This window comes from Notamacropus eugenii, chromosome 7 (assembly GCF_028372415.1).
Source record: "Notamacropus eugenii isolate mMacEug1 chromosome 7, mMacEug1.pri_v2, whole genome shotgun sequence".
Taxonomy (NCBI): Eukaryota; Metazoa; Chordata; class Mammalia; order Diprotodontia; family Macropodidae; genus Notamacropus; species Notamacropus eugenii.
The window spans coordinates 51,245,880-51,271,027 of NC_092878.1; the positions used below are offsets into that span (position 1 = coordinate 51,245,880).

Below are 25,148 nucleotides of genomic sequence, written 5' to 3' on the forward strand. Positions count from 1 at the left end.
TCTTCCCACTACATCCTTGATCCCATCTAGTTTAGGAAAACCAAAAGAGCCACATGCCAGTGTTTCTTAGAAAGTATATAAGCTCAGAAGAAAAGCATATATGATGCTTAAACTTTCATTATTGCTCCTACTGAAGTGATATAACAAATGAGAAAAAAAAAACCTACTCCTTGAACCCCACCACTACCCTCTTTTAATTTTTGTGTTTTTTCTAAGTAAATTACTCTTTTCGTGAACACTAAAAGAAAAAAGTTACCCTAATATTATTATTCAAGTCCAGTATATGGGCAGATCCACTCCCAAACATCTTCCAGGTGAGTCATGTTCACTGTAATCTCCCAGTGATACTCCCACGTCACCCTTCTTTCTCCACTCCTCAACTGAGCATTCAAATCAACTTTAAATTTTTCTTTCAAATCTCTAAGGTAAAACTTTCTACGAGCGAGTCCATGAAAATTTCTGATAAATAGACATTGAACCAAATCCAACTCCATTTCCACCTCCCTCTTTTATTTGTCCTTATCCAGACACTCCCTCCCAAAAAAGTTCATTCATTTTCTTCCAGTATACCCAGATGGCAAAATGAGGGAGGGGTCCCTGCTCTTCCCTCCCTAAACCAGATCAACAATATCCCCCTTAAAAAGCAGTAAGAGAAATAATTGGAGTTTCAGTAAAAGTATAAAGGAAAGTGAAAAAATCAAACTGAAAATCAGCCAGTCACTAGACAACTGGGACTTCCAAGTGCTCTGAAGGTATGCCTGCCTCTTCTTGGCATTTAGAGTCGAATGTGTTGGGAAGGCAGAGGAATGTTTTGGCTAAGCCACCACTGCTCCCGTGACCTCCACCCAATTTATTCTAACACTCAAGTCTGGGAGCTGACATTTTTCAGGACCTTGACTCTGCGATGAACTTTGGTCTGGGGTTCAGTAGCATGGCAAGCCTCAGGGCTACAGAACTTTGCATTGAGTTTTTCCAAGTTTAAGATGAGGCTCTGGGGGATTCCTTTCCTTTTGACCTCCAACTCCCCCCCCACCCCTTAACTCTTCCTCACTCTACCCCACCCCCAAACCTCTTCAAAGAAACCCCGGGAGACCAGGAATTTAAGAGACCATTGTCATTACTTTCAGATTCTGGTTAATTACTTTCCTAGGAGGAGTTTCAGCTACAGCCCACCAATTAGCAACTGTAAACAGCCACTGTAATATCGATTTATCAATAAAAGCTGTTTTGGTTTAGGAAGTCAGCCCCTTCGCCGCGGAGGCCTGGCTCCCCGCCAGCTGGATGATGGCTTAATGACAGGGCTACGTGCAGTGCGTGAGGGTATCAGCAATCAAACACCCAACTTCGTTCCAGAGAACACAGCAGAGAGAAACTGATGGGGGATGGGGAGGACTGAGGCAGCCTCCACATATCCTCGGTTCGGTTTTCACCTGCCCCTCTCCCACAGTCAACAGTCCATTAACACTGTCATTCACTTGATCTAGGATTCCTTATATTCTTGAAGGTCTGTCAACTCTGGAGTTCCCCAGCTTTGAGTTACACTGAAATTAGGGATTTCACCATATCCTTCTGAATAACTTCCTTAGTTACCAAAAAAAAAAAAAACAGAAAAACCAAGAAATTGACCCAGCACAAGACTATTTTCTCATTCCCTCTCAGGCTGCCTTTCAAGTTACCATTTTTTTGGTCTGGACGTAGCTGATTCTTAGTTGACTTTGCTAATGCAGATCAACAACCGTTCAGAAACTTGCCATTCCAGAGAATTATGTCAGGGTACTGAGAAATGAAGCCACCACGTGGTCACAGATTCGACTTGAACCCATAGTCTTTGGAACTCTGAGGATGTCTCTCTCCTTATGCCACTCTGCCTTTCTTCAGGTCAACTTATTTAAAACAATTTCACAAGTGAAACTTAAGCCAATACCAAATTTGTTACTGAAAGAAAGAGTGAAAAATACCTTAAAAATAATAAACTAATGCATATTATTGTCGATCTCAGATACCAAAGAACAAAACGAAACCAAAAAGGCACTTTTTTTTTGAAACTAAAGGTTTTTTTTAAAAATAGGACTAGTGCATGCTGAATTTCCCTCTGAAATTAATCCTTTAACTTCTGGAAGTGTACTTGGACAGCAATGTAATTAACAAGTCTTGGGAATCACCAATTAATGGATAGATAGCTCCATTTATTGGTGATTCCCAGGTCTTGCTAATTAATTACAACTTCTTATCACTTTCATAGCTTCTCAGATTTAAAAATGGAATAGGTTTCGAAATCCACCTTACTTTTCAAATGGGATAACTGAGACTAGATAGTAAATGCTTCAAAATAATGTTCACTAATTGGTGGCTTCTATCCAAATTTATCACCATAAAATAAATTTAAGTCAAACAGGGACCTTGAATATTTTAAAAAATGCTATGTTTACATTGTGTCCCCAGTGTTAAATGCCTATCATCCCTCTCCCAGTTGTCCCTTTTCCTGTCCAAAAGTGTCTCATTTCACTGTACATATTTAAAAAACTGAGATTAAAAAGGATATTTCTTGATGACATATGCCAAGTCTAGAGCAGAGAAAGAACTGTAACTCTAATTCTTAACCCATGAAGGAGTAGTTTCTAATTAGTTTTATCAAGTCCAGTATCTGGGTTTCTCAGTCTCTTTACTACACCAAAAGAACCTAACATTAAGCAGTTTAACTCTTGTTACAAGGCATAAATGATCTGATCTAGGCCTTTCACTAATATCATCTTCCTAAACGACAGAGTAAAATTCTCAAAATGGCATTTTAGAATAAATAGTGACTTTGTCATTTGGGAAAATAGCTTTCTCTAAGTAACTGTGTCAACACTGTAAGTGACTCTCGGAGTCTTAATTTTCATCATTTGTAAAGTGGAAAGAATGGTTGTATTTCTCAGTGTGGTGGTGAGGAAAGCCCTTTGCAAACCTTCAAGTATGAATTATTGTTATTATTACAACCAACTTCCTGGCATTTCCACTATCCAATTTTCTTAAAATTGACCTTGTACCTGTGTGTGCACAGTGACCAAGTCCTGAAAGTAAACTGAAGCTGCCTAATTGATTGATTTCACAAATTTGGAGATCAACTGGTCCATGTCCTCATTTACAAATGTCCGGGGTCCTCTTTGAGAATGAAGGATGAAAAATAACAATAGAGAAGAAAACTGAAGCTAGAGCAATTGTTAAGGGATGTGCCTAAGGTCATACAGGTGGTAAATTGGAAGAAATGGGACTTAAACCCAGCTCCTTTCCCTGCAAACCTAGGGCTCTTTTCTCTGGTTCTGCTGACTCTCCTCAGGAGAGCTGGTTGCTATATTCAGCTCTTTCATATTCCTTGTCCAGTGGGAAAGAAGTCTATAAAACTTTCAACCCCTCAATGACTTCTCCTGTTGACCCGGGTAAAAAACTGATTCTGATTTTGGGGCAAGGTCAGTAAAATTTTGGATCAAAGATAAATTACTCTGGGAATTTAAAATAAGGGGCCACTGATAGAAACATCTAATAAACTAGTCTCATTCATGAATTCAAAAAGAAAAGTTAGTATTCTTTCCCTTAGAGCATTTAGGGTAAGAAATTAGACACCTAGTATGGTACATGTCTAATTTGAGACAGGACATACATAACACTTAAACCAGTCTAAGGATGAAACATAAAAACAGCTTGAAAAGAAAAATCTTCCTAGTAATTTCACTTTTTCCTGGGCTGATGTAGTACTTCAAGGAAAAGACACTTGTGACTTATATAGAGAGTTCAAGCTCTACCTGTTGGATATGTATCAAAATAAGGTATTATGTTGAGAGGCAAGGGGGAAGGACATGTACCTGAATTACCTGGAATAAAAGACAATTTAAACTGAAACCCTGAAGTCTGAGGATTCATGGAGGAAACAGTAGCTGAAATGGGTCTTACAATGAGGGATTTTAACAGAAAAAGATGTCAGGGAGGGGGAACAAGGCAGGAAAGAGACATTCCAAGCCTGGGAGGTGGTGAGGCGAGGCAGGAATATAGGATAACTTTGACTGGAAAGTAGTATGCAGAAAGGGAAACAAAGATTAGGCCAAAAGATAGGAAGATTAGGCAGCTATTTATTACAATAGTTGAAATGAAAACCTAAGTGAAACCAAACAGGAAAAACCCAAAGAGGGTATTTTAAGTAGAAGGGACTCAGTGGATGAAATATTACCACATTAGAATAGGCAGATCTTGGCAATTCATTGGATTTGAGAGAAGAGAAAGGAAACTCAATTAGACCGAAAGTCAAAGTCGAGCCAATAGAGACCAGCCGCAAAGGTGCATCGGTGTTGTTGCCTTTCTGTGTGTCCTGGCTCCCTCCATTGGTGCGCCGTGTATTTATGAGAGGGCATGCACAAAGTGTCTGAATGTTGAGATTATTGATGCGGAGCAGGAAGGATCCTAGTCCAACCCTTTCACTGAAGATAAGGGAACTGAGGTCCAGAGATGTTACTTGTCTAAGGTGACAGAAGTAGTACCAAGCATCAAAGGAAGGATATGAATCTAGGTACTCAGCCTTCAAAACCAATGATCTGTTTTCCCCAATATTCTATTTCATTAAGTACTTTTGCTTACGGTGAAAATCAGCAACCGATGAGTCACAACATTGAAACTATGAGTTTAGGAGCTGGGAAAGTGACGCCATCATGGTAAAGAAGATGGGAGGCTGAGACGGTTTGGGGAGATGATAATGGCTTTGGTTTGCAAATGTGGAAAAGAAGGCAATTGAAAATAAGATACTGGAAGCCCTGGGGAAAGATTCAGAGCAGAACTATTGATTTGGGAGTCCTCAATCTCCATAGGAATGGCACCAGAAGGCATGAGAATTGGGGATCAAAAAAAGGGAGAGAAAAGACCTAAGGACAGAATTGTTGGGGGACAGGAACTGTTTAAGGAGCAGGAAGACAGAAAGGAAACAGTATGGATATAGAAAGAGCCTTAGATTTAGAGAAAATAGGTTCAAATCCTGGCTACTATATGACCTGGGACAAGTTACTACTTCCTAGACCTCAATTTTTCTTATCTGTAAAATGCTTAGGTTGTACTAGATGATCTTCAAGGCCTCTTTTGTGGTTGGCTTTACTTTTCTTGATGACTCCAAATGGGGTCTTCTTGGCAGAGATACTGGAATGCTTTGCCATTTCCTTCTCCAGCTCATTTTATAGATAGGGAAACTGAGGCAAGCAGGGGTGATGTGATTTGCCCAGGGTCACAGAGCTAGTAAGTGTCTGAGGTCAGATTTGAATGATGAGTCTTCCTTATTCCAAGCCCACTGTGTCCAAACCAACTGCCCCCTCAATAATGTAGAAGAGGATATATGTGTGTATAAACGTATATATGTATGTGCATATATATACATACGTGTGCATACATGTATGTGTGTATATACATGTGTATATATGTAAAATCAGGTTACAAGAAGGTTATATGTCAGAGTGCAAAGGAAGAGAGACTTAGCAATTAGAGAAAAGAATTTTTGGAACATAGAATGTGACGAGTTCTAAGAACATGAATAAAAAACCTTTCATGAAAGTACAGTTGAGATTAGACACCTGGCATCCAAATCACCTTTAGTATGTCCTGAAGCTAGAGGGTAGAAGAAGGACAGGGCAGCCAAGGTTTCAAAGACAGAGATTATAGGAAAGCACTGACCTTACTTATAGCTGAGAAGGAAATAAGACCAAAAGTGAGTTGACAAACTGCTGACAGTAAAAGACAGGCATGTGGGAGAACTAAGGTAGAACCAGTAGGACCAAAGTTTAGGATCTTTAAAATAGGACAGTTTTCATCGATAGTGACAATGTTGACAGCTAACGTCGAACCACCAGCCAGTTGCCTTAGAGTGGAGACGGAGGAAATAGGAGATCAAAGTGTCACAGTTATAGAGCTGGAAAGGACCTTATCAAGTCATCATTTTGTAGATGAGGAAACTGAGACACAGATAGGTTAGGTAGCTTGCCTAAGGTTTCACAGCAACTAAGAAAAGCAGAGTATGAACCTGAGGCTTCTTTCCAGCAAGTACATCCATTGTACCATGAGTGAAGAACTTTTTAAAGAACTTAGGGAATGATAAGGATATTTAAAAAAAGAAAGCTATCAGCACAGGTATTCAAGTGTGAGTTGATACCAAAGGAAGTGGTAGATAACATAATGTCCTCATTAGAGAGGTTCCTAAAGCCATACAGTTTGCAAATAAAAGCAAAAGTACTTTCCTCTACACCAGAAAACTCTTCAGACCTTAGTACATATATAATATTAGCTACTCAAATGATTGTTAAGTGAATTATTTATGTACAGAGAGCTTAACTTTTCTCTTACCTTTCCTCCCTGTCCTTTTCCCCATTACACACACATATGTCCCAAGGACCAGTTCTATGCATTCCATTTCCATAACCAGTTTTTTATAACACCAGCACCCCTGTACAGGTCCTCAAACAACTCTTTTTTTTTTTATTTTAAGTATAATATTAATATTTTAAGTATAATTGCAAGTAAGAATATTGCTGTTAAGAATGTTTTAGTCTCTCAGCCTTCACTCCCTTCTCTCTACAGTCCAGTTTTCACATAATGAGCAAGAATAATCTTCCTAATATAAAAATCTAGCCATGATAACCCCCTGCTTAAGAACTTTCAGTGTATTTTATCCTAAAGCCTGAAAAGATCCAAATTCCTTAGCCTGGCGTTCAGCATCCTCCTTAAGTCAGCTCCAATCTGCCTTATTAGCTTTATTGTACATCGTTTCCCTTCCTCTACTCTGTATTGCAACCAAATGTAGTTTAACTGTTCCTTGAACTCAAAAATGCCATCTCCCACCTCTCCACATTTGCACAGGCTGTACCCTGTGGGGAAAACTTTACAATATTTATAATAAATAAAACTTTAACAAATAATTATAATACAACAATAAAATTTTAAGTCTTTATTATAATAAATTATATTATTAGCACAGTATTATATATACATATATAATCTATTAAGTTATTAATGTGTTATATTAAGTTTTTATTATAACAAATAATTCTAATATAATAAAAAAACTTTATTAAGTGTTTATAATATTATAAGTGTTCATAATATTATAAAAACCTTTATAATATTGTTTGGGAAACAGTATTTATTATATTGTTTGAATCTAGTCTAATGTAGTGAGATATTATTTAACCCAGGACATGAGGATTATGCTGACACCAGAGACATTCCAGGGGAAACATAAGATTACTACAAAGAATGGTTACAACCCCACCCAAAGCTTGTGTTTTGAGGTAGGCCAGATTTTATTGAAGGTTAATACTTACCTGTTGGTATACATTTCAAATAGTGACTTATCTGGAAAGTCCCTATCTTGTGTAGCAATTTATGTGCTCTTACCCCTTTTCAGACACTACCCACATAAAGGTCATTCCGTACACCCTTTGTTTGAGCTCTATATAATATAAAACTTACAAAGATTTGGGGGAGGAGGAGGGGCAAGGAAGTCAGCCATAACTTATTCTGATTCTCTCCCCTGCCAAACCAACTTAAAGAAATTCTTTCTGAAAACATTTTTAAGGTTTCATATTTGTTCTGGACCAACAACCCCATGCCTGGAATGCACTCATTTCTCTTTACCTAATAAACTATTTGACTTTTCTCTAGTGTCAGTCCAAGTGCCTCCTGTTCCACAAGGGCTTTCTTGATCTCTTTTCCACCTGCCATCCCTCCTCTTAACTTAAGGTTCTCTCCAAAACTTTCCAAGAACATTTATGTCAGGATCTCTCATTAGTCCCATCATAGTCTCTAGCTTGGAATTATACTGACCAGTGTATTAAAGGTAACACCTTAGTAGACCATAAATGGTTTAGTAAGGCAGGAGCAATGTTGTTTTCTCACCATGTATGTCATATCCAAAGTGCATAACACAATGTTTTGAACATATTGGCACAAAATAAATATCTGCTGACAGGAACTGAACTAAGCCTTCCCTTTCAACCATTCTCCCTTGTGACTATCAATATATAATTGCAAAGTTGTTAGCCAGGATTATAGGGCACAGTGGGTAGCGCACTGGGCTTGGAATCATCAGGAAGACTCATCTTCCTGGGTTCAAATCTGGTGTCAAACACTTACTAGCTGTCTGACCCTGGGCAAGCCACTTAGCCCTGTTTACCTCAGTTCCTTATATCTGTAAAAATAAGTTGGAGAAGGAAATGACAAACCACTCCAGTATCTCTGCCAAGAAAACTCCAAAATGGGGTCACAAAGGGTTGGACATGATTGATATGACTGAACAGTAGCGGTATCAACAGTAGTCCGGAGTGAGGCTCGGATCAAGGTTGTTGGTCAGGGTTAGCTAAGGCTGTGTAGTAAAACTGGTTTTTTCTACGGAAAAACATGGAGAAATCAATCCTAGCCTTCTGGCCTTGGTAGCATCATTCTTCTGATTAATTCAGTTTTATCAGTACAGCTAATATTAAGTTCAAGGACCAGCTGTATGTTTAATGCTGACAATTTCCACTCAAAAGAATATTAACACCTTAATCATGACAGATTTTTAAACAGGGTATGATCAAGGAGATTAACGAGGTTTGAACGGTTTGTCCTGCTAGCTAATGGACTCTTAGAATTGACCAAAATTGTTCTTCAGACTCCGATTTCTCAGCATCTTTTTCACCATTAAACAAATGCGTCAATTTTAATTACAAAAGCATTCATTCGTCTAAATATGTCATCTCACAACACTAAGGAGAAAGGATGATTATCCAAATGAGTTAGTTAAATATGGGGGGGGGGGTGTAATTAAAGAGGGTTCTGAATGTAGCAGGTTCTCAAAGTGGGCTCTGTGAAGTCAAAATTACTTTCATAATAATACTAAGACTTTTAATTCCAGATCCGGTAAATATTAATAGGCTATAGTTCTTTGGGGTACTCAATTATTTTTAAAAGTATAAAGGGGTTCTAAGAGCAAAAAGTTAGAGAATTACTATAATAAAATAGCTTCTTTGTTTTCCTCATAAACCTGGCAGCAACTTTTCAAGTGTAACTTTTCTAGTATTGTTTTAAATCTTGGGTTTTACCTCTGAGGATTACTGTCATGTATGTCTAGGTTAATGTAGTCTGAAACTCTGGAAGACATTTGTTCTAACTGAACAATCTAACTGAATTTAACTTGTTAGTACTCCAGCTGTATTGATTGTCCTTAACAGATCTGCATGAGCTGGAGTCAAAAGGATTAACTTACATACTTAAAACAGGAGAGAATTCTGTAATCTTTGATTTAGAAGATAATCTAAAATTTGCCAACTTGAAAAATAGAGATTGATCTTCTGTTTCTTACATTATCATAGTATAAAGTTCCTTTTCTTCTATCCCTTCCAGAGAGCCATCCCATATGAAAAACAGCATTTTTTATTAGAGAGAAAAAAAAAGTCAGCACAACTGATGGATATATTGAAAAAGTCTGAAAACATGCAATGTATAACACCTTGGACTTCCCACCTCCATGAAAGAAGGGGGTGTCTTCTCGCATGTCTTCATTCAAATCCTTTATAATTTTATTATTCACTTTTGATTTTTTGGGGTGTTTTTTTTTGGAGTGATTTTTCTTTCCATTTATATCGTTGTAGCTATTGCACAGATTATTTTCTTGGCTCTGCTTACTTCACTTTGCATCAGTTCATATAGATTTTTCCATGCTTCTCTATTCATCACACATCATTTCTTATAACAAAATGATATTCTATTACATTCATGTACCACAATTTGTATAGCCATTCCCCAATTGATGGGCATCTGCTTTGTTTCCAATTCTTTGCTACCACAAAAAGTGCTGCTGCAAAATTGTGGAGTTTCTGGGGACTTGGTTCTAAATGGCTTCCCTTAGGGTATAAGTTGAGTAATAAAATCTCTATTTCAAAAGGGCACGGACATTTTAGTCACTTAATTGGCACATTTAATTTTTTTTAAAAATACAAATCTAAAGTAACTGAGTTTTGTTCTTCTTTGTTTTTTAAACCAGACCTGTGATTTTACAGATGTGAGGAATTTCCTAGGAGGACACTTCCTCCACCAATGCAAACTAGCAAGCGCTCTGCGATATTGAGTCTTTACAGAGTGGCCCTGAGCTCACAGAATGGTTGTGTTGTGCCCGGGGTCACACAGTCAATATATTTGATAGGCAGGACTTGAGCCCAGTTCTTCCAGATCCTGAGGCTGATATATAATTTATTAATTATATATAACCTATCTCCACTATCTTACCCTTGGCTGACTCACCAAGGTCTCTAAGGCCCTCTAATACCACAGCTCTCTACTAGGTACCTGTTTGGATACAGGTAACAAAAAGACCTCTGGATCTGAAGATAGGAGAAACTTGAGTTTGAATCCCCACACTAGCTCGGAGACCATAAACACGTCACTTCACTTACTCTGAGTTTCAGTTTTCCTATCTATAAAATGGAGATAATACCTACATGCCTTCAATCCACAAGGTTGTTGGGAGACTCCAATCAGATCCTGTAAAACTCCATCAACCTTAGAGAACTGTCAGTTACATGCTAAAACAACGATGGCAACTGTAATCCCAAACAGAGGGATCTCTGATACCTTTACACATTAAAAAAATGTACTTGAGATTATTTGTTACGAAAGAGGCTTGTGAAAAGGTCTCTTTCACTCAACATACACCAAGGACCATTTTATGATTAAAACATATACACATAAAATGATTAAAGTGCTAGTTTTATCTGCCACAGAGACAATTATTACCAAAATTCTAAGCTTCCTGAATATCTCAAACCTTTAGCTATTTTTCTGTACATCCCTCCCCAAAGTTCCCCATATAGAGTTAAACGGTATTGGGAGGTGGGGGATAAAGTAGATTGAGCCAGTGGATCTTGAATCAGGAAGATTTAAATCTAAATTCTGTTTTAGATACTTACTAGCAGTGTGACATTGGGGAAGAATTTAACTCTGTTACCTCAGTTTCATTATGTGCAAAATGGGGACTTAGTGCAAAACAGCACTTACCTATCAGGGTTATTGAGGTCAAAATGAAATAATAGTTGTAAAGTGCTTTGCAAACTTTAAAACACTATTATATAAATGCTATTTATTCTTACTCAGTAAAGGCTTTTCATTGATTGACAATTTGATGAGTAGATAATATGCAGTCTTTTCCCACCCCTATTCCTACAACGAATCCCTATTTCCTAAAGAATTGCAAAGGAAGAATGTTAGTACAATTGTCAAAAAAAAAAAAAAAAAGGGAAGACAGCTATCAAAATACAGATGAACTGGAATTTAATCATATGATTATTCAATTTTCTAGATATTGATCATACTAGGTACAATTAGGTACATCATGTTTGTCACAGGAAGAGGAAATTGAGAGTCCCAGCATCATAATCTTTGTTTATTCAATTAAAACACCAGATTCTCCTGTAGACTGTTCATCAGGACATTAAAATTCTCTACATGGTTATTCTCTGCATGGTAATTCAGAAAAAGGTTCATTCAAAATAGCACCTAATACCAATGTATTACCAAGAATTCTCCACTCCAGATCACTTCTCCAACTGTTCATCGGCTACCATGGTGAATCTCCACCCTGGATGCACACCCCCACTTCCTTTCCACAAGTATCCGGCTCCTTTTCATATGATGTCTCCCCACCTTTAAAATGTAAACACCTAGACAGGAAGGTACTATTTGTATTTATATCCCCAAAGCTTAGTACTGCGCCTAGTGCATAGTAAGTACCTGGCCCCTGTCCTGGCACACACATACCTGCTCAATAAATGCTTGTTTTCTTCCTTTCTTTTGCAATTTGTTATTGTTCAGTTGTGTCCAACTCTGTGTGATCCCATCTGGGTTTTTTTTGGCAAAAGATACTGGAGCAGTTTGCCATTTCCTTCTCCAGCTCATTTTACAGATGAGGAAACTGAGACAAACAGGATTACTATTAGAATGGATGTTTCACCCAAAGGCTGTGTACACAAAGAAGGAAAGGGAACAAGCATTTATTAAGCACCTACTATTTGCCAAACACAGTGCTAAGCACTTTAGAAATATTACCTCATTTGAAAAGCAGTAAAAACAGTTCTTTCCCTCAAGGAATTTATATTCTTTTAGATAGATAGATAGATAGATAGATAGATAGATAGATAGATAGATAGATAGATAGATAGATAGATAGATAGATGATAGATATAAATAGATGATAGATAGATAGATAGATGATAGATAGATAGATAGATGGATGGATAGATGGATAGATGGATAGATAGATGGATAGATAGATAGATAGATGATAAATAGGTAGATAGATGGATAGATATAGATAGATAGATAGATAGATAGATAGATAGATAGATAGATAGATAGATAGATGGATAGATAGATAGATAGATAGATAGATAGATAGATAGATAGATGATAGATAGATATCAAGCTCTAAATCCTCCATGGGAGGTAAAAGATAAGTTCCTTTAATTCTAGGGACTTTCAAAATTGCTTATATTGAATTTTATGCATAATAAACTTATAGCAAATGGCCATATTTATTGCATTATAATCATGTTCAGGATGCTATTTAATCTCATTCTGATTAAGTATGAAAGGTTGTGCAGATGAAACACCTATCTAGATCTTGAAATATATTAATTGCTAAATTTGAATTTTTTATAATCTATAACATTCCAAAAAGCACTTCAGATAGAGGGCTAGAAGCACCAGGGTCCAAGTCCAATTTCTGACGCATAACAGGAAAGTCACTACAACTGTTAAGTTCCACCCTGGAAGGTCTCCATATAGATAAAATCATACGTCATGACCAAAATAATAATAAAACATCGCAGTTTTTAAATAGTTCCATTCCAGGACAAGATATTAAAGTTGTATTCACATTCCTTCACACCTAAAGTATGCTCAATATATATTCGATGAATATTTATTCAAGAAAAGCATAGCTTATTATAGTCTATACCTTGCAAAAAAAAGTTGGGGAGAAAAGTGTGAGTACACATTTATATGAGATCATACATTTACAAAAATAACAACCAAAAACTCTCAACCATGTAAATAACAAGATAAGACAAGGTAAAAAAAAAAATCCAACAAATTCTATGTATAATTAACCAAGCTAACTAATCTTGCTTGACTAACGCAGATATAAAACATCAACTCTGAATCTATGCCAAATCACTGGCTCTTTGGATCTCCGCCAAAACTGAATTCCTTAGCTGGATATCATAAAAATGACTTGTCTTCAGTATTTACAGTTCCAGTGGCTGTAGACTCAACTCCACACTGGGCACCCTGGCAGTTGCCCAGGGGAACAGATCTGAATTCCCTATTATGCCAGAATATACCACGTGATTAGACTTAGAGAAGAAAAAATGAAATATGTAACAGATCTCATTGTCAGCTAATTGCAAGGCATGCTGCTGTGGAAGAATTCATAAGCCTATTGAAACAAAAGCCACCTTTGCAGACAATTTACCTGTACAAGTTACTTTTTAATCTTCAGTAGCTGAAATCAGAAAGTTAATTGATTTACCTAGAGCCACAAAGGTGAGTCAGAGGCAAAGTTAGTACTGAGCAGCATAGCTAAGTGGCCTCCAAACCAACCCATCACTTCTAAAATACTATTTTTACTACAAGTTTCTAAGATATTACCTCCCTCCCCCAATAAACTTCAGTGGCCCCCTGTTACCACTAGAATGAAATATAAACTCTTTGGCACTTAAATGTCCTCAAATCTTCCTATATTATTCCCTTCCTTTGACTCTGAGATCTATTTATATGTAGATGGAGGCTAAGGAGATACTCTACCTCTCTTCCAAATCACTGCCTATTTACAGGTAATTCCTCCACTCACTCTTACTTTGAACAAATGAAAAAGCATTTGGTTAGTACTTGGATGAAATAGTGAAATAGAACAAGAATTTGGAAAGACTTAGAGATAGTAGAAGGGCCTGGCCTGCTATGGTTTGGGGGGTCAACGAAGTCAGACATGAATGAACAGTAAACAAGAAGCGAGCCAAGCACAGAAGCCAAGTACTAGAGAAACAAAAGCAAAAGGGAAAAAAAAAATCCTTTTTCCTCAAGAGCTATATGGGAAGAAAACACATACATCACTTAAGTGGGAATAGATGTCAAGGACAGAGAGGTCTTTTGGTTGGAAACTTATGGAGATGGTGGCCCATAGAGGAGATTAGCAAACCTTTCTAGGATTGAACATAGTATTGATTTGATTATGGCTCCAGAACTGGAGAGGGGTACAAGTACGAGGTCAATGGTGAGTAGATAGTTGGGTAATAAATGCTTGGGACCAGTCTAGGTGTAGCAGCCAAACGGAGGAGGCAATTCCATAATCAGATGTGGGGCCCCAAAGCAGGAGTTTCTCAAGGAAAAGGGTTCAATCCTCCAGGGCTTGGTATCCCTTGGAAACCCAGACTGCTTTCCAGGCACCTCAAGTTCCACCTTCTAACAACATCAGGGATTCTTGTCTTTTTTTTTTTGTCATGGACCCTTTTGACCATCAGTTAGACCTCTTCTCTCTGAATGTTTTTAAATACACAAAACAAAATACAGAATACAAAGGAAACCAAATATACTGAAATGCACTTCTCAAAGTCCAGGACATCCCAAAAGTTTTAAGGCATGTGCATGTACTCTTCCCCCATTATTAAAAAGTAGGCTTCTTGAATTCAGCAGTGGTCTCATAATTGTTTTCCCAGTAGTCAGTATCAAGCCCTAGCCCACCCCTAACCCCCACCAACTCCCTAGCCCACCCACAGACACCCCCACTTTAAAAGTGTACAATTTAAGATTATCACACAGTACCATTCACCCCAATCCACCATAGGACAGAGACTTGAGTAAACTTTTAAAAGTTAAAAGATTAAAGGGTGCCATGTTGTTGGTATCCTAAATAAAGACTTGTTGACTGACTAAAAGATACTTACGGATTCATATTTATACAAATACCATTCTGTGTCGACAGTGTAAGATATAGTCTTCAACTGAGGAAAATACAGAAGGGTGCGGAGCAGATTTGAAATGGCCACTGCAAATTCTAAAAAATTCTAACTCAGAGTTGAAAAACTTTGCTTCACCAGAAGAAAGGTGAAGAAGATGGGAGGAGTGAAAAATAAGATAAGTTCAATGTATAGGTGATTAGAGGGACCAGATAGCTAAAAGTACCTAGGTAATGAAAGGGTTAAAAGGCTGGCCTTAGAGCCAGAAAGAGTCCTCTCTTAGAGACTTTACTGACTCTGTTTGGCTCTAGCAAGTCACAACCTCTCTGCCTCAGTTTCCTCATCTGCAAAATGAGGGAGTTGGACTCAATAGAATAGCCTTTAAGATCTCTAAATCTATGAGCCCATTTTTAGGATGCATATGAACTAAAGGATGAGAATTTTATTTCAAATATTTCAAACAAAAATGATATTAAAGAAGAGGCATTAGCCATCTGTTTTGACACTGTACCATAAGGGACTTTCCCGAGGGAGTTGTAGCTAAAACCTTCCATTTGTATTGTCTCTTCCATTAGAATATGAACTCCTTTTTAAATCAAGAACTGTCTTATTTTTCTATTTGTGACACTCAACACTGTGCTTAATAAAAAATAAAGTGAATAACAAAAGTTTCATTCACTCAAAATAAATTAATTTATAAATGAATATACATAAATACAATTTTAAAACAGTACTCAAACATTCCAAACAGACTACTCCACCCCAGCTAATTCATTTTCTATATCCTTTTTGACCTATTTGGACAATTTTGGGTTCCTCCCCATTTCTAAGATTTCTCTGAATACAGCTTACTTCCAAAAGGAATGACCTCTTATCAACCTCATGTCCTTCAGCTACTCAAATACCTTGCTTAAAATTTATTTTTTCTCTAAACAAAAGAAGCTTAGTTAAGTCTAGATGGGTAGAACGCAAGATTTCTAAGATCCTTTTTCTAAGCCTACAGGTTTTCTCTTCCTAAAACTTCAGCAGGTCCAGAGGGGAAAGAAGATTAAAGACTATATGAAAAATTAATAAAATTAGATTTCTTTAAGTCTAGGGAAAAGACAAGGGTTGGCAGCTATAAACAAACTGCTGCCGTCTGGTCCAGCTTCACTGAACACAGAATGTAGGGAAATGGGTATAAACTAGGCAAGAGAGTGAAATAAGTAATATACGTGCACTTCTAGCCTAGGAAGGCAATTCACTACTGCAAATGGATAAAGCAAAGAGGATTGTGAAATTGTTTTCTGGAGTGCTTTGCTTCCCTAGAAAATCTGGAAACTTCCAAATTGGGTGTGTTCCAACCAAAAGCCAAGAATTTGTTTTGTTTTGTTTTAAGCTATCAAGATGCTAACCGTGGAAGGTTTATATCTATTAATTAAAAGATCTCAATATTTAACCACAAGATGTAGCCATTAATATCAGAGCATTACCTTATAAAAGTCTTTTATCTATGGCATTTAAGGTAATCTAAGATTATTCATCTAGTACAGTTCAACCCAATTTACAGAAAACAGAGACTTGATCAAGTTCGCATAAGTAAAAAATAATAAAATAACCTCTAGGTTTTCTCTAAAGGAAGTGTTTTTTCAAAATTACTTCTGTCCCAGCTACTCTGTCCATTACAACTGGAACTGAGAGGTCCCAAATATGAAGCCAATCCCATGACTTTTTCAGAGTTCGGATGGATCAAAGCACTTTCTTGAGAAAATTTAATATGAACTGGAAGCCCCACAGATGTATTTGCATAAGAATGTAACACATACTATCTGAAAAAAGTACAAAAGTTTTTAACCAAAACCTTTTTCTTTAAAGCCTCTATATTAATGGCATTTTATGTGTGAACTGGATTGTTTATCCAGGTTAAGAAACAGAGGTTTAGGTGACAAGATGGTCTTATCAACATCGAGGAGAGCTTACATTTACAGATCCAAAGAATGAAAGCAAGCAGCTATCTCCCTTGCCCCTATCCCATTCTATCTATTTCTATTTCTCTATTTCATCTATTTCTCTGTGGCCAGTGAAGAAGTAAGAAGTCAAGGCTAGATAGGAAAAACCATCCATCAGCACAGAAACAAAACCCACAAAAATCTACACCCGGGTTGGTGGGTGGTGGTGTTATTTTTTAATTTTATATAAACTTCTTATCCATTTAATTGTTCTCCAAGAATAATTCAAGGCTAAATGGTGAGGTTTGCCCATGGATTGTTTGGCTGGGTCACACAAGAATCCCTTTGGGGTAGGGAAGCTACTTCCTTGATGTCCTCAAACACATGACGGTCTGAGGCTACTCCAGTTAAGGCTATTTGTGATCAACTCAGTTAATAAGTGGATTTTCTAAAAATAGTAATGGGAAACACTAAAGCCTTTGAGTTTTCCAAGAACTCAGAATCAGCTTCTACAGTCATTTAAGGGAAAGGCTTGGCAATCAGTGAAATGTGAATTAGAATTGGGCTTACGGTTCAAAAATATATATGAAAATACATAACACATATACATAAGAACATATATATGAATGTTTGTATGTATACACACATGTATGTATACGTGTGTGTCTGTGTGTATAAATATATATGTATATGTATATGTATATATCCATTCTTGTGAGTTAGTGACATTTTTACCTGGTGAGTTACTGTAAAAAATCTAACTAGCTGTTGACTATTGCTGAGCAAGAGAACTCCTGGTTCTATAAATTACAATCCCAGTGGAAAATAAATCCCTGTTCCGTAAGATTTATGCAGTCAAGTAAAAGGAGAAAGTAGTGACCAATATTTGTCTTGGAGATTTCCTACATTCCTGAAAAAGGAGGGAGCAGTCTTGTAAACGAATACAGGGAGGGTCTCTAAGCAAGGACCACACTTGAAGTTAGGGGGCGCCATGCTGCTGCACATGGCAAAGAAATTACAACCAAGAGACTTCCCCAAAGACTCCTTAATTAAGAACCTGAAGATATGTTTCCAACAAGTTCAACTGCCAAGGTCAATTCAGCCCAGGTAACTTAATGAAGGGTTCTCTTAAAATCTCAGCAGCCCCTCATTTCTTCAGCAACTGAACTCTGACCAATATTTCTCCTTTTCAGCCTGGCGTTTAGACAAACTTACAATTTGATGGCTTTTGCTCCTTCGCAAGACTCATTAAAAGTAAGAAAAGTATTATTCATATGTTCAAACAAATAAATACATACCTCAGCTTTAAGAACAGTAGGAAACCTAAAATAGATTTAGCAGATTCTGCCTTATGTTTGATTAGGTTTCCATGCCTAGGATAGAGTACTCTCCATACTGGAGATGGAGGGAAATAAGTAAAGGACAGGAAAGGAAGACAAACAGGCAAAGTTAAGAAAATTCCTCGAAAGAAAATGGTTTCCTTTCTACCAAAATTTACTAAATGAGGAACTGGATACCACCTCTGTCTCTCTAATCCAAGAGCGCTAAAGAGGTTTCTTTATATGACCCTATGTCTTCTCTTCTTCTGATAGAGCTTTTTTCACTAGAGATGTGAATATACACACATTCTAATTGGTTCGAGAATATTTTGCCTTACTTTTTCTATTAATCATACATTTGGAGAATGAAGAGCTACATATTAGGACAGCAGATGAGAATCTATATTCTGGACAAAGGTAGGCTGCCTTGTGAGAAACCTCCTAAATTCCACTTGTTAGAATGGACATCAGTATCAAATTTCCTTGCTTCAATTTCAAAAAGCATTCATTCAACAAAAATCTACCAACACTAAGTTGTGAAACATTGAGTGGGGTGGAGTGGGTGAGTGTGAAAGCATGGAGGGAGGGCCCTAGGAGAGGGTGAAAAGACAAATAAGACAAGTATTTGAGGGATCCACCCAGTAAAAACTTTAAAATCCACTTACATTTTGGATGAGTTACATTTAATTAAGTTATTCCGATCGTGGAAGGATATCACACCAATATGGGATAAAACCATCAAATCCTGATGGGACCAAATTTTCTTGCCCTGGATGGGTTTCAGATTCTTTCCATTAAAATTTTACCCTTAAACTTTTAGGGTTGAAAGACAGGCCTTGCAAAAACAGAGTGGTCCAGTGGAAAGGATACTTGATTTGATTCAGGACCTGGGTTGGGTTCCTTTTTTGAGGGAGGTGGGGGGTGGGGGGGATTAGTATACATACACCACCCCCTCCTCCCTTAGCATAGCGCCTGGTACATAGCAGACACAATTAATGCTTGTTGACTTAAATGGTAACTATGAGAACTCAGGCAAGTCACTTTATCCTCTCTGTAAAAGGAAGGACTGAGTAGGGATGATCCACAATCCCCTATAGGTGGGTCAGGCTGCTGCTCATAAAGAAGCTAAAACTTGGAGAGGTTTAAATGGAATGATGGATCTCCTTAGTGATTACTTACTCTTTACTACCTCAAAGCTATTTTTTTCAGTGTCCACAAGAAGCATTTATTTCAAACTTTGTATAATCTTGCTTTGAAAGAACTTTAGGCATCTTGAGTGTCCTTCAAAATTGGACCAGAAAGTCTAGTATCTTAATTAATTAAAATGACTTCCTGAGCGTTTAATAAATGCCTCTTGGCAGACTTCAAGAATTCTGTGAAGGTAATGCAATTTTCCCCAAGTTAAAAGCAGATGTTTAGGGGTTTGGTTTTGTCTTTAAATAATTTGAACTCCTCTTAGAGAAATCTTCTAATTTCCTCCAAATTTTCTATTCCAAACCTCCTCACAACCAAATATTTATAAAGCACAGGACACTTCATTAATTAATTAATACTTGTCTCTTTCTTCCTCCCTCCTTCACTTCTCCGAGGACTCAATTCTACATCTTAGCTATTTGTCCTTTATTTTTTGTCTTAACAGAACTCATCTCAGATCATGGGCCAAGGGATGGCAGTGGTTTGTTTTATCACAGAATCAGTCTTGAACTGTGAAAAATACTTTATTTCCCCCTCAAATAATACATAGATGACTCTTCTGGTACCTGATGGCCAGCTTGCTTTCCTCTGTGCCCCTCAGGTTTTTAAAAGGTACTTATGCTCATCTACCCCTCAGCCTCCCTTAGGATAAAAGAAAATGTAGAGTCACTTGGAGCTGTTACCGGAAACAACCTGGGCTGAACCAATAAACACCTGAAGACAGATTGTCTGCAAGTCCCTCCAAGTCTGTAGACAAATAGCACAGATACTACAGTTAAGGTAACTTTCCCACCTTTGCAGAGATGCTGCCAATATACAACGTAAGCACATCTAAGAAATTACCCTCAAGAAGAGTCTCTTGAGGGATAGGTGAACTGAAACCTCTTTTCCTTCCAAAAGTCCTAGACTACTCTCTCACCAACTATTTACTGCTACAGAAGGGCCTGGCTGAAGGTAGCAAGGAAAGATCTTCACAAGCAACAAATTAGATCAACCCTACCTGGGGCCAAAGGGCCAAACGCACCGACCGAAACAGAGAGAGGGAAAGAGCTTACACCTTGCACAAGCTGCCGTCCACAACTATGGGTCCCCAAAGACAGTGTATTTGGAGACACACCAGAGCAACAGGTATGGGGGGGACTACGGGATGACTAAACAAGAACAAAGCTACACCTATTCCGAAATCTTTAAGACGTGTCCAATGCTAACTTCATCTGTCTAGTCCACTGGTTCTCAGTATCAAATTATCACCAAACTATACAGAAACCAAGGTTGATTAGTTTTTTACCAGCAATGAAAGAAGTTCCTTCAAAGACAGTGCTGCTGATCACAACTTTAGAACAGGAAAAGACCTCAGAGGACATCTAGGAAAAACACCTTCATTTTACACGTTAAGGAAATTGAGGCTCGGAGGAGGGAAAATGACTTGTCCAAGAACGCACAAATGCTAAGTGGCAGAAGCCGGAATTAGGTTCCTAAATCCAACGTTCACTCCACTGTACCACACTATCCGTGGGGCTAATTCATTTAAAATTAAGTGTCCGCTAAAGTAGCCTCGGTCCAAGTCTTTAACCCAAACCACTATTTTTTTTGTATTATTTTTGTTTTAACCCAAACTAGTCTTCTCTGTATAAACATTTTGGGGGAAAGTTTCTTGCCAACGTGAGTGGTGTGCTTAACTTAGCGATCGGTCAGGGCGCCGCTCTTCCCAGTCCCCAATTGAAAGTAACAGCGCCCTTACCTTGGACCTTTCTTTGACATAGTATTTGCCCAGGCGGCTTCCACAGTACAAAACCAGCCGGTCGATCAGGGACAGGAGGAAGCTGATGGCTTCGCAGCCTTCTTCGTTGCCCCCGATCCAGGTTATCTGGTCTCCCCGCAAGTGCCTCTTGGAGATCCCGGAGCGGGGTCCAGCCAGCTGGCCGTCCTGCAGGTCCCCGTTACAGTGCAGCTGCTTCACGCGCTCCAGGACGCAGTCACCTACCACTTCGCCCAGGAAATTGTCCAGGTAGCAGAAGCCGATGTCATGCAGGCAGGGCACGATGTATTCTAGGGCGATCTTCTCCAGATCCAGGTGCATGATGTGTCCCAGGGGCATCGTGACTTCCGAGCGGAGGGGAGCCGAGGGGGCCCCAGCCTGGGTGACTGGAGGAGGCGTGTGAGCGACTTTGGGAGACAGACACCCAGCTTGAGGCCCCCGGGGTGCCAGGGCTCCTGCCCCTCGAGATCGGGGGTGGGGGAGACGGCGCCGCACCGGCAGCTCCGGGGGGCACCCAGCGCACCACTCTTTGAGTGGAGTCCACTTAACAAAAGCACCGTCCGAGCTCCGCAGGAGTTTGCGCGGGGCTCATCGACCCAGGACTGGACTGGCCCAGCGTGGAGACTTAGAGGGAACCCCTTTTTGGAGCGCCAGCCAAAGTGACTGCGGACTAGACAAGGACTCCGGGGCAGAGTATCCGTCCCCGCCCCGCCCCGCCCCTTACCGGGCCACCCAAACTCCGCAGGACGTCACCAGGTCCCGCCCCTAACTGGGCAACACTCACACCCCCGGACATCAGGAGGCCCGCCCCTGGCTGCAAATGCCCAGAGGTCAGCGTGCTAGAGGACACCGCCCCCCTCGCGCCTTTATAAACGGGCGGGACAGATGGGTTCTCTTAGAACTTGCTGGCGTTGTTTTCATTTTCTCTTTTGTTCCTTTATTATTTTCTTTTTTTCAGGTTTAGGAGTAGGGCTGACCGATTGCATGTCTGTACTGTTTGACAGGGGGATGTCAAGTCTGCATGCTACTGATTCGCTCTTTTGTTTGTTTTTCCATAAATTTTCATAAGCTTGAGCAGTTTAATCTGAAAGCTCTTCTACCAAGTTCTCCATCTATATTAAATCCCGGCGTAATGCCTACCAGGATTTCAAAAACCGAATCAAGTAGATGACCCGGTGGACCCAGGGGCTTGACCTGTTCCCAAATCAGCCTTAAATACTTAGTAGCCCTGGGCAAGTCACTTAAACTGTCCTCAACAACTGTCCAGTTGAGGACAATAATAGCACCCACCTGTCAGGGTTTTTATAAGGATCAGATGAGATAATATGTGGAAGGTGCTTTGCAAACCTTAGAGCACCGTACAAATAGGAACTATTATTAAATCATATTTTCTCTTAGAAAACACAGATTCATTAATTCATTGACCAACCAAGATTTCCCAGGCAAGTTACCCAGACAGGGGTGTTGTACTCCGGGTGCAGATGGAAACATATTTTGGGGCATTTGGTTAGGGTTTTTGTTTTACTTGTTACTTTTTGTCTTTCGTTGGTTGGGGGGGGGGGGGATGGAAAAGAGACAAAATAAATGCTAGATAATTTAAAAATAAAATTTTAAAAATAAAGCAAGAAAGGCAAAGAAGAAAGGAAAGACAGAAAGAGAGATAGAAAATGAAAAGAAAACTCTTCCATAATGAGTTAATCAGCAAATATTTATCGACTGCCCATTACTTGCAAGACGTGCTGCGAGGCAGGAGAGTTTGAGCTAGAAAAATGTTTGCCTTGGCATGATATGTGTCAGTGTAATTATGCCCCAGCTCCTGCTTTGTTGTTATTATGGTTGTATCTTAATAGCCAGGTGAACTATACCCTAGGGATGGGCTTAACCAAACAAGTAAAATTTCAGTTATCTATAGATTAAACAGTTCAGTTCAATGGATTGTACATTCTTTTTCCTTCTTTACGTTGCTGACTAGAATTGAAAGGGGGGAAAACACACCTAACTTGCATAATTGTTTTCCAATAATATCTATATAAAATAGGCATCGGTGATGTTTTCTTTCCTATTTGAATCTAACAAGAAAAAATGTTGTCTTGAAAGGTACACTGAGAAGATAGAAGGCTGGACGGTGGAGTCTGTAGGACCTGAGTTAAAATCAGGACTCATATACTTAGGAGCTATATGGCCCAGGGCAAGTCACTTAACCTCTGTCTGTCTCAGTTTATTTATTTGTAAAAAGGAAATAATAATAATGATAGCACCTAACTCTGAGGTGGTTATGATGGAAATACTTGTAAAATGCTCTGCAAACCTTAAAACATTACGTAAATGCCAGCTATTAAGGATACTATGGAGTTGGGAAGACCCGACTTTGAATTGATCCCAGAATATAGAATATAATGTCATTGAATCTCTAGTCCTCAGTTTCCTCATTTGTAAACTGGGGTTGATAAAAATCTATATCACTGTTTTCAGAGTTGTAAGAATCAAATTTTATATTAAAATAAAAATAAAATATTCAAAATATAAAATAAAATTATATTAAAATAAAATATATTAAATTTACATTACATAAATAGCCTAGAGGAGGCATCCAGGGATAGAGAGCTGGCCCATGAGTCAGGAAGATGTGGGTACAAGTCTTGTCTCTGTCATATACCAGCCTCGTGACTTTGAGCAAGTTGCTGAAATTCTTAGTGGTCTAGGCCCTTATGTCATTCTCAAACAAAAGTGCAGCCACTAATCCATACATAAGGATTCCTGCAAGCTGCATATTGAATTAGTTTTAAAGTGTAACATTATCTATGTTTTATTGTAGTGTTACTTACCTTGTTAAATATTTCCCAATTACATTTTAATCTGTTTCTAGCCTACATGGGAGTGTTAGATGTCACCCATGAGTTCACTGAAACAGCTAACGAAGGTTTCCCAGCAAGTCCCTAGTTCCAAACTTTAAAAATATTTCAGAAAGCCTAGACTATGTTGCTCTAATTAAAGAAATAAGCTCCAAGCAAAACTCTGAAGTACAAAGGGGGAGCTAACCTCAAAAGTTCTTCTTTCTCATCAGAAGCATAAGCCAGTCTTTCCAACATGGAATTGTGCAATTTTAAAGCTTTTAAGTTGCCTAGTTATTACTCTGCATGGGAGCTCTGTACTTGTTAACTAACAAGTTGTTTGTAATCTTCCTAGCTTTTCCTGCCCAGCTCTAGTTTATGAGATTAGTTTCATAAATGATTAAAGAGCAAGATAATATACGCCCAAAATGTTGCATCTGAGAGAGAACAAAGAGAAAATGGTGGTACAAAGGTAAGGTATTAACACAAAGGAGGCGTCTTCGAATTCCTTTTACATCCAAGATCAATGTCCAAAGCATACTTCTTCCAAGACAGAGTGCTGGACTTCAGTAACGAAGTTCTGAATCTGAATCTTACCTCCAACATATGCTAGCTATATGACCTTGGACAAATTATTTAATCTCTCAGTGCCCCAGTTTTCCCATTTATTAAATGAGATGGTTGGACTTGGGGATGCCCTTCCTACTCTAAAATCTAAGATATACAATCCTATTCCCTCCACTTCCTGAATTTGGTAGATTACAAAGGAAATCAATCAGTTTTAAGAATTAGCCCTGATTGGCCAAGATTGTTTCTAATAGAAAAGCTCCCAGCCATTAAAAGTTTACAGATTCTGGCCCCTGAGGGAGTCTACTCTCATATCTTCTAACATACTTTGAGTTTGGACTCCTAAAAACGTAGCTCACTAGCACCAACCAGTGTGCTTACTTTAATAATGAATAGATAGACACAATTAGCCCAAAGTAGAGGCATTTACTAAGATGGCAACAGTAACAACATCTGTACAACATACCCTTCACCATAAACCTGTGGTATATACTTCCACCAGTATACAGCAGGAGAAGTGAGCATCATATTAGAGTATGCTAATACTGGGGCATATATGA

General features: G+C 38.5%; 1 protein-coding gene across 1 annotated transcript in view; it reads right to left on the reverse strand.

Annotated features, from left to right (window-relative positions):
* The window catches only part of EGLN3 (egl-9 family hypoxia inducible factor 3), a 38,170-nt gene extending 16,286 nt beyond the window's left edge, over window positions 1-21,884 (reverse strand). Inside the window, exon 1 of the mRNA XM_072624349.1 lies at window positions 21,173-21,884. Coding sequence (XP_072480450.1) covers window positions 21,173-21,529 — 357 coding nt within the window. The 5' untranslated portion in view covers window positions 21,530-21,884. The remainder of the gene's footprint in view (window positions 1-21,172) is intronic.
* Window positions 21,885-25,148: the final 3,264 nt, after the last annotated feature.